At 33.8% G+C, this 11,799-nt stretch overlaps 1 protein-coding gene across 1 annotated transcript; it reads left to right on the forward strand.

Moving 5' to 3' along the window:
- The first annotated feature begins 10,248 nt into the window (after window positions 1-10,248).
- LOC142986378 (gastric triacylglycerol lipase-like) lies at window positions 10,249-11,523 on the forward strand. The gene has a single exon (XM_076134854.1). It carries the CDS (start codon window positions 10,249-10,251, stop codon window positions 11,521-11,523), a length of 1,275 nt encoding a protein of 424 aa, XP_075990969.1.
- Window positions 11,524-11,799: the final 276 nt, after the last annotated feature.

The following is an 11,799-nucleotide window of genomic DNA, read 5'->3' on the forward strand; positions in this document are numbered from 1 at the left end:
GTTTGAAAAACGTATGCATTCCATTTTCCTAAACATAGTAAAAGAAGATAGGTAATTGATTAGTCTTCGTTTTGGTAATTGATAAGTCTTTTATTTAGAGGGCTAGAGATATTGTGTTACCATAGGTAATTAATATATGGATTTATTCATATTAGGTGTGTCTAGGTCGGAGGCTCCCCTACAAGGTATACATTCAAGAGCAATGCAGATATAAATACATACAACTTGCTCTCTTATTTCACGTTACAATCTTGATCGTATTTGAGGACAGCCCAGCTATTAAGGTGAAACATCTCGAGCTCACTCAAGCAATAAATATGTAATTTTTCAGCACGATGGTGCACGGTCCAGCTGGCGGACAGCGAAAGTGTTTTCCGATATTATCTACATTGTAAAGCGTTCGATCACTTCTACCAACCTTGAATAAAACCATCAACAGAAAAGGAAATGTCTATGCTATAATGGGAGGTTATAAAATTAACATCGAGTAGTAAAGTTGCAGTTGATATTCTCATAGCAAAACAATAGTTTTACACTCGGTTGATAACAAAGGCTAGGTCGCAAGGTAAGAGATACTAAATCTCTCATTGATACGGACGTAAAATGTCCAAATTTTAACTTTATCTATTCAGTAGTCGGATGTTGTGGCTGGAATTATGGTTGCAGTGATAAGATCGTAATTATTTCAATTGTAATTCAGCGAACGATGACATACTATTTGAAGATAGCTATCGGTGTTTATAAAGTCACGTTGGTGGCAGGGTGACTTTACTCATCAAGTCTATTCAAACAAAAATTTAGGAAAAAATCACTATTATTTTGATTATCAGATAGAACATATAGAATTTTCTGGTTTGTTGGATCATAGCTTAAAATAATGTTCATATGTAGGAATTATTGATGGAATTTCAATATTGTTATTTGCTTGTTCACCGATGATATTTAACCGGTCTCCATGAATAAACAAATGGTCATGATTGTACCGAATTATTTTAACCTTCAAATCGAAAGGTTTGATGACAATATAAGACTAGCCGGGGGCTCTATGAGTATATTTAGCGGTAGTTTATCTATTCAATAGCGATTTTTATTTGAGTTTTAACGCTATTGAATAGATAAACTACCGCTAAATGTACCTCAGAAACCGGGGGTTAATGCAGTCTTAATTGTGTTAGTCAAAAGACGATTTTGGTACACCAAAACGCCGAATAGTGCTCACATTGCATGTATCATTGCTTCATCAAAATTATCCTTAAGCAATGAGTAGATGCGATTCCTATGAGCTCATCTTTAAAGTCTTTGATACGTGGGTCTTAAAGCCGACGCATACATTTGAATCTAAATAGGACTAGCTCATTTAAAATTAAGCAATAGCATATAATGAAACAATGTTAGAGCTTTAGAAGTAATGACACTTCTATAGTAAGCATACGTACATACATACAATTTGTTTCTTTATGTTACAGTATTTTTTAATAATCAAATATTCACTTATTTCAATGCATTGCAGTATTAGAGATAACTGGCGAGAAGGAGCATTAGAAAAGACGAAAATCTTGCGTAGTTCTTCCGAATTACGTCTAATAGACCCTCAAAATTCTCTGATAATTTAGAAACGTGTAGCCCCTATTAAAAGCGTTATGTATATACTATAAAGGTTTAAATCGTAGACTGCTTGCTGCACTTGTTTGTAGGTTATATTTGGGACAAGGATGTGAAGTATTCAGCGAGTCGACGACCGTTCGCGCCCGAACCGAAGGCCTGCTGGTTTTCATTGTACGATGCCAAATAATATGCATATACAGAAACGAACTGTAATTCATTTTATAATTTAAGTGGACTTTATTTCTGCCTAATAGTAAATCAAGAAGATAAATTACGACAATTTTCGGTATATTGCTGATAACACAATTGTCGTTTTTTAGATGAAGCACCAATTTCATTGAGTCAAATTTCTTAGTATAAATATTTTTAAAAGTCATCAGGAATTAATCATATGTAAAGAGCATGAGTGCTTTCACTGTAATGATCCATGAATAAAGACAAACGATTATAATTATTGCTATTAATAATGAGGTACAAATGACAATAGCTCAACGACTAGACAGCTCCAATCAATAGGTCATGTCGTGAGTTCAATTCAACAGTAAACAATTGTTGAGAACTCACCCGTGTAGTTTCAAGAATCATTTAACTTTAAGCTAACTGAATACATATTGGTTGTAAGTATTCTTCATAAGCGATTGGTGTCGGTTATATTCTACACATTAAGCTCTTTAAAATGCATGATATCGTTAGTTAAGTATGTGAGGACTACGACAATAGAACGTACCAATGAGCGTAGCCTTGATAAATCTTTATTCACGTTCCATAACGTCTAAGTATACAATGTGACAATGAGTCGTCAATTTTTTGCCATGATAGAGCCTATAATCTTACAATTATTTTAATTAATAAAATGATAAGGCATAATACTTTTTAAGTTCGAGATAAATATTAGTCTTTGCGGTTGTCACCGCGATGTTTGCCTCACTGCGCCTGCGCAGCTATGTGCAGTATGCGGAAGGTGACGCGGTGGCGACGAAATAAACGCCTAAACTTACAGTCACCACTTAAAAATTATAGTGTTTAAGTGTTGATGAATAAATATATTTTGTAAAACAATTTCTTCGCGCCTTTATATTTGTAATCCACCTCAGAGAAGTAAATAATTTTGTAAGATTGGCGACGCAGTTAAGGTTGTAATAAAAACAGTAAAAAACAAAACAAACGATGTTTTAGCACTATTTGTAACCTAAGTTACCTTTGACCAATATTATTGACGTAGTTTAACAAAACAAAGCACATCTAAACCGAAACGTGCGTCACCTATTACTTAGGGTCCAATAACCCATGAAGTATATCATTCGTCATAATTTAGCATACGTCCAGTCCTTCCCAGGAACTGTAGCCCACGGCAATAACTCAGCGCGATCCCAATAAGTTGGTATAAAACGGTACATGATACTTAATATTCATGAGGGCTGCGCACGCGCACGAAATTGTGCGCAGACGCGACGCACTTCCTTTTACCTCGCTATGAACTACAACGCCATAATATTAGAAGCTATAATTAAAGTGAAAGACTTAAGGAAAATATATGACTTGAAATTGTACGGAATTCTTGAGCAGTAAATTAATGATAAGCAATTGGCTGTTGGTAAAAATAAGAGTGAAACAATCATCAGCCAAAGATTTTTTTAATTTGGGTAATTATGTCACTTAATGTTATATTTTTACCTAAAAGAAAGTAAAGTCGAAATATTCACCGCGCAAAATATAATAGCACTCCGGACTCGCGATGAAAAATTCTTGTTAAAAACGATTTAAGCAAATATCGAAATATTTGACTTGATAAAAAACGAAAGCAATTTGCTTTACACAGGGTAAATTGAGGTATCATCTATGTAATCATAATCTTTGGGACAAAAATAACAGAGCTCGTAAAGCATTTAATCATTTCATTGTAAAAGGTTTATGAATCGTGGCTAACAGTGCGCTATCGAGATAATATCAAACATGGGTATAATTGCAGGTTGAAGCATTGACCGTGGTACAGATTTGCAGTTGATTACCATAATAAACGGTTTTTTTCTTAGCTGACCCTTACGCAACAGAATGTTGTAGTAATTTGTTCTATAATGAGAGGTATAATGAGTACTTACACTGCGAAGCTAATGCAAACGTTGAAATTATTGTCAACAAAATCTCAGTGATAATGAATAAGAGTAATAACTCTTTCTGTTCCCATAAGACTCAGTTTAAAATGTAATCAACAACAAATCCTGCAATAATCTATTGAAGATCACATAGCAGAAACACCTGCATTTTTGAAGAATGTTGAAATTAAATTTTAAGAAATTTTAACTCCAGATGACCGGAGCAAACTAAATTGTTGTGGCAACAACATTACCCGTTGCACCACATACGCAAAAAATAAATTAATGAAATACATTGCAATAGTAAGTTGTAACATCACAAAATTACTTAAAATTAGAACATCGTATAATTTGCGGTTTTATCATAGGTCAAGAGTTGATTTATATGCTACTGTCTTTGACTATTTTCTAAACATTTAATATGAGAGGTATAAAAGGTAATTCAAATATACTTTTGATAAATCATATTTCACTTAGTTAGTTACCACACTATTTTTCAAATTGATTTATATGCCTATATTCAATTAAAAACTATTTTTTACAACGTCTAAAGTGAATCATTAATACTCATTAATGAGTTTTACTTACGAATTAGTTTATTTTAATGACGACTGTGAGTAATTGCGGTCATATAATATGAGTAACAACTGTGCCGTAAGCAGTCATTTACCTAAATATTTAGAATTTTTATTACTTGTTAAATTACCGTATCATGAAATTAAAATAAACAAATTAGATTACCCGTGCTCGATGCGTAATTTAAAGCAATAGAATAGTACGACAAAGTGTTAAGTATAGTCAGAATCGAGTTAAGAAATGATATTGCATTATAATCATTACCTTTGACATTTATTTATGAGGATTGACTCATATGCACTACGAGCGTAGAGGCTTATAAAACTCTCACGGTTCTATCGAATGCAAAAATAAGTGTGATGCCTAGCTTTATTCATTTCGTTCATTAATTCAATATGCTCAAAGTTAATTTAGGTGACAAAGTACATCGTGATCGTACTCTGCAAATAAGCCTTAAAGAAAAGATATGAAAATATTTGTGATCGTTGTTGCTCGGTTTATGTCGAACACATCGTTAATCGTAAGAGTTGCTTAACGTGATCTTACGCACTATCGTATTTACAAGCTCCTGAAAGCAAAGATTTTGAAAATAAGACCCATATGTGCGGTACAGACAGCTACAGAATACAACCAAAATAGCATTTAACAGCAGCTTATTGTTTAAATATTCACGTAGAAAGATCCAACCAAATACTAAATAGTGATTGTCAACGCGACGTATCACACATGCAACTACGTAATGATCTCCGTTTATACATACATACGTAAACTATTACATCAAAGCTCCACTGACACGGCTTGTAATTACTCAATCGGCTGACATTTGAAGATGCGCCGGCGCAAAGGTCGTTGGTTCGTACTTAGTCGTCGGTTACTGACCCACAAGTGTTACGTCCGGATTTATGCATTAGCATTTTGAAAAGGATAAGGAATCATTTTTTTTATTTTTTTTTTATTTAAATGTCTTCTTTCTTTTTGACCGGGAACTTTCATACATGAATTTGTCGTCACTGTATGGTATTACTATACAAAAATGAGTTTTTAATATTCCATAATGAGTAGCTGATTTAACTGGTAGTCAACAACCCTATTTTCGATTCATGGGCAATGGGGCTTGCTTGGGCTTTCTGCAACGTTAACATACATTGATTGCAAATTTAATACGATTACTAGATGACGACAGTAAGACAATCAACAACAACACGAAGTAAGGAATGACAGTACATTTTTCGTATTTCGTTGCTCATACTCATACACAAATCAGTAGAAAAACACTTGTTTTGATATCTTAACAAACTTGAGATGAGGAAAATTGTACGTGTGAGTGAAACGTGCATTGCAACGGGAAAATGAATCCTTTATTTATAATTCAAGCATTTTATTTTCACGCTGTTTATGTTGTGTGGTCTTGAACAAATATTTTGACAATGATATGGGTCAAAGAATACTTCACACAAAAGGTGACAAGGCGTGTTGAAGCTCGTTTGATGCACTGAACTTCACCTAAGGTAAACGAACTGAATCGAATAACTGTAATAAAGCAAGGTGAGCAATTCTCAATGCCTGCATTCTGTTTACGTTGTTTATATTATTTGATTTCTAATTTTGAAGAGAGGATATAATATAACCTAATGTTTAGGTTTATATTAGGTTTTGTCAGGAAGTCTCCGTCTATGATGTTCGGTTTATGATTCTCGGATGATATTATTTAGATTGTAAGATCGATAATTTAATGTTCGTATGTATGTTTTTATACCATTTAATTGATAAAATGTGATGCCAATTGCGTCTTACTGAGATTTTAAAGTGTATATTTAGGTATGTTATCCATATTTATATGCATTAATAAACTAAGTGGTACTTATTGGGCAGTTGATAATGGAAATTAATATAATGATACAAAATTCATCAAGTGATTTTTTGTGACTATATTTTGATAGGTAAGGATACAAGCTACATACAATTTAAATTTATTGTTTAGCTTGATGTATTTTGATTTTTTATTTCTCGGGCAGAAAGCAAAGTAAAACTCCAAAATAAGCACTTTCTACATGAAAACATGAAGTGCATTTTAATGAGATTCTCTAAATTTAGCTCGATTACTATCTAAACGTGAAGCAAAGATAAAAAGTGCATTTTTATGCTCTCTTCTCTTAGTGTGTGGTGTACTTTCCAGTGACTCATATAAGACTAACGTGTAAGTCGACTTTCCAAGAATTGATAGGTGCAAAAACACTTTCATTGGATTCGTAAATACGATATTTATTGTTAGGAACAAATAATCATGTTTATAGATTCTATACGTAATAATAATTATAGTATAAAAAATACACTTGACTGATTTTAATCTGCATTCATTATTTGATATAACAATTGCGTTGAACATCGCATGTGAAACAGATATCATGTGCAAGCACCTCGTATAAAAACAGTTGAAAATGTGCTATATAAAATAGCATTTTTCAAGGCCAGAGGCAAAAGAGTGGTCTAAAAAACTGGTTACATATCAATTTGGGTACTCGCACACCTATCTTATTACTTAATCTGCTCATGCGTCACCAGTTACGCATTATTGCGAACTTAAAACTAATACATTACGCAGTCGTAACTTAGCTGAATAAACACCTCGTTTTGTCATCGCTTAGGGCAGTGTTTACTTCGTAAGATTATAAAAAAGAAACCGGCCAAGCGCAAGTCATAGTTATGCAATACGAAATACCTGCTCACCACCTACAATCACTCGTAGCATATGCACCTGAAAATATTTTTATCACCGCAAGTTATATCATCATAAATTATTTTGTTTCAACGATCGCGAATTCATTTTGAAGACGGCGATAAACGTGCGGAATAAAAAATCTGGAATTTATTATATTTAGAAAAGTTTACAAACAAATTCAAACAATTTCACTAATTGAATTTGTAAAGTTTCGTTTTTCATTGACTTCAATTCAAGAATCTAGTAAAGTAATCATGAGTTTTCTTATGTCTTGAAAAAGCATCCAGGTATGAAGTAATTTTCAAAATACTGTCCCAAATTAAACTATTTACACATTCCAAGACCGGAAGTCGATACAATGACATTAATTTGAGCAGACGTATGCACTACCGCTAGGAACTAATCAATAACTAAATACATATTCAATATTTACATTATGTTATATTGTGTGTTGATTGCTTTGACATTGTCAAGTTGCATAAAATAAACATGTGATTGCTATTTATTTACTTATTATAAATGTATACAAGGTAACATACATCTTCATATAATGAAATTTGCAAGGATGTCATCAGAAATATTGTAATTTATTTATATTACAGACAAAAATACTTGTCGTACAGTTATTCACGAGATGTAGAGAATAATCGATATTAATATGCAAGTAAAAGACTTGTTTGCGAGAACATAACATTAAGAACATGTTAGATAATAATATTGCTTATCCTAATTTGAATATATATAATCTCTTTTCAACGTGACCCATTTATAAAACGAGTTTCCAGGTGTAATCACAACGACCTTTACAATTTTGGACTCCTCTTAAAAAATTTGAATAACCTATCACGATTTAAATTGTTTTAGTTTACGAATTAGGTAGTATATCAATTAAGTTGTTATAAATACATTATTGGTTTTACTCGCGTTTTTATTGTGACTGGGTACGCTGGTTAACGCTTAATAATTAACTAAAAAAAGCCTTCTTCGATAATAGGGCTATAGTAAACGAAAACCAAGAGTGAAGGACAATATCAGAGATAAGCATGTTCAAACGAACAGTGTAAAAAGCTTTTCAGATTATTGTATGATATAAATAGGGCTGAGAGATAACTACTAGTTGGTAAGTGATTTTTATTACTAAAGGGTTAAATGTCATGTGTACACATTTTATTAATAATCGATATCAACTCCTGAATGGATTGAAATCAAACACTAGTTGTTGCTAAAAGATTAACTTAGATTTGAACATCAAGTAACAATAATGATGGAGCGTTTAGTTAATAAAGGTACCTACATATATTATAAATCGCCAGTTTGTCAGACATTCCTTCGGATCAAAACTGGAATAACATTAATCATTATTCATAGACTGATCGGGACGGCCCTACATTAATTTCAAGGCCGAAGTTATCAACTGTGAACGCCATTCTCAAAGTAGCCACATAAATAGCCTACTTATATCCCAAGCTCGGACAAGAGTCTCATTGTTGATCGTTGAAGATTTATTATACTTTTGTCACTTTATAACCATAAAAATATAGAACGAGGAAGGCTTTTAGCTTTGTGCTTGTCATTTTTATGGCTCGTTCAAAATCATCATGGATATCCATGTAAATTTAAAATTAGTAAAGACTCAGGTCTTAGTCATAGGCTTTTCTAACAATACTTGGACTTATGCTTCACTCTTGTACATATTTAAAATCTTAAATTTCCACTATAAAGTCTAAAATGTCAGCTTCAAATACGAGTCGCGTTGATATGACATGTGATGTGTTATGATACTCAGAGTGGCCTGAAATATAGAAGAATCCATAGAATACAGTTATTTTTTAGATTAAAGTGGTATTGAGTTAAATCATGGTACGGACACCGGCGCAGATATATAACACCAAAGTCAAGCTGTACTTGACCGACGTTTTATTGTTTTTATTTCTCTAAAACGTGCAATGCCATGGTCACGTTCAGAAACTTTAGACGCGTATAATTTTAGTTCGTATAAGGCCAAGGGGCCAAGTTCTAAACTAGTCTAGACGACGAAATGGTTGTATGAATGTATGAATTTTGATCCATGGCTCAACCTGCGTTGAAATTGGACTCAAAGCTTAACTCTGCTACGTTCGAGGGGAGCTACTTAATAGATCGACTTGGTCATCGCAAGAAAACACAAATTCGCCATTAACATTTCAGGAGCATTAACTTCTCGTCGTGCTGTGTAGTGTGTAGTGTGATACATACTAATAATTTATAATCAAATCATGCGATGGCCAGGTCGGTCTATTTGTTTTAAAGGTATTTTTTTAAAATTGGCATGATAATAACATACGTAATAACTTAAGACAGAAGGTCCTTTAAGTAGAGACTAAATAGATTAATCGACTTGGTATTATATAGATCTCACAACTTTTTACGGCGAGACTTGAGGTTTTTACAGAATGTTTTTGATGGCATAGTATACTTAATTGTCAAAATACTGTGTCACTGTGTTCCTTCCGTTAACTTTTCTCTCAAAACAGAGAAAACAAATCACTCACACACATACTTCAATTCAATCAGGATCCTCAAGTTGAACACGATCAATGACCACAAGGATAGGCCTCTGTTATTTTCATTTCATGTAATATTAATATACTTCCGCATCTGCACTCATAAATGCATAAACGGAAGTTTTTAAAGGCTATTCAAGACTTGCGACTTCAAAATATTTTTTTCTGTTCGTAGTTGTATTATTTCCAGAGTATAATCATGAATGAACTGAGGGTCATGGATCGTTGGCAGATAAGCATCTGCAACAATTAAACGTATTATTATAAATAAACACAATTAAGTTAATTCAACCAACCTTTATACACAAGCATCCATTCATACGCTTTTTTATGCAATTCAACCACATCCTTTGACATGAAATATGACAAAATAGTGAAACAACTTAACCAAAATTTTAATTTCCTGTAAAAATGTTGTTTTTTTAAGGTCGTTTTTATCATAAACGTTTATAAAAAGCGACGTAATTGTGTTTTTATGTTATTTATTCGCAAAAACGCTTATAATTCACACCAGGAAGCTTCTACGACGTTATCTTTAATCAATAGATATAAAACATTAGTAACATCTTCTTAAACAGGCTGTATTTTTTATACCTGTAGTAGTTATCTTTAAGGTCTTCAACAAGTAAGGTCAATCGAATGTTATAAAACTGGATACTGGTTTACAATGAAAACATACGCCGGTAAACATTCCGTGACATAAGAATAAAAGATGGAACAATATTCAGTCAAACGTGTGCTATTTTTTTTTATACTGACACTGTATACGCTCCACATCGTGACATCAAGGTCCTCGATTCGACCGAATAAACTCGTATCGTATTCCATACCAGAGAAACGGTTGCTCAAAAAGGCCTTGGGATACAACGAGGATACATACTTGAACTTCACAGAACTCGCCACCAAGTATAAATACCCGACTGAAGTGCACACGGTGACCACAGAAGACGGATACATTTTAAGCGTATTTAGAATTTTACCAAAGTGCAGTGAACCGGCTAAATCTTACCCAGTGTTGTTAATGCATGGATTATTTGACACTGCAGACCTGTGGATACTCGCTGGAACAAAGATCGGGCTCGGCTATGTCTTAGCTGACAATTGCTACGACGTGTGGGCGGCGAACTCCAGGGGCAATCACTACTCTCGACGCCATGTTACGCTTGACCCTAACAAGGACCCAGAATATTGGAACTTCACTTTTGATGAAAATGGAAATTTTGATGTGCCTGCAACCATAGATTACATTCTGGAAAAGACACGTTCTTTAAAACTGTTTTACATCGGACACTCTCAAGGTACAACAACATATTTTACTATGGGTTCTTTGAGACCCGACTACAGTAATAAAGTTACGTTAGCTGTTCAGTTAGCACCAGTAGCTTGGCTGAAAAACCTAAACAACCCTTTAGCAGTACTAGCCGCTCGTAACTATGAGATCATCCAAACGACCTTAGAGTCTGCAGGATTCAGTGAACTGTTTGCTAGAGATCATCTTGAGCATTTCGTTATTGAGTTTTTGTGTCAGATGGCTCCTCGATTATGTGAATTAGCATTCACCCTCACCACGGGCTACAAGCAAGGGACTATACCGCTTTCAACTATACCTGTTGCTATTGGACACTTACTTAGTGGTGGATCATTGAAAAATTTGGCTCATTTTGCTCAGCTCATCAAATACGGGAAATTTCAACGTTACGATGAAGGTAAGAAAGATAATCTTCGACGGTATGGTTCACCGACGCCGCCCCCATACAATGTTTCTCGAATATCATCTCCAATTGTGCTTGTAGCAGGCCAAAATGACGGCTTATCTCAGCTGAGAGATGTAGCTAAATTGGCCTCAAAGCTCCCTAATTTAGTAGAAAATTACATAGTTCCCATATCCTACTGGAGTCATCATAACCACATATGGGGGTTTACGGCACCTGATTTAGTATTTTCAAAAATTCTGAAGTATTTTAATCAATTTAAAACTGAATACTAATAAATTTAATAGAGTTTTGTTGTATTTAGCACGTAACACGATTAGCTTTTTATGTATTTTACGGTTTTCTTGGTGGATGCTTCGATAGATTTGCTTAGTAATAAGGGTGTGGGTAAGCTACTCCTGATGCATGATTTCAGTGATTATTTCAATACGACTTGCCAAATTTATAAAACGTTGATCAACAAAGGCTCTCTAGTTTCTTTTTCTCGATGATAACTACCCAACTAGCACACAAGCGCTATAACAAGCTGCACAATGGCCGGTTAAAGGATT

This window comes from Anticarsia gemmatalis, chromosome 2 (genome assembly GCF_050436995.1).
Source record: "Anticarsia gemmatalis isolate Benzon Research Colony breed Stoneville strain chromosome 2, ilAntGemm2 primary, whole genome shotgun sequence".
In the NCBI taxonomy this organism is placed as follows: domain Eukaryota; kingdom Metazoa; phylum Arthropoda; class Insecta; order Lepidoptera; family Erebidae; genus Anticarsia; species Anticarsia gemmatalis.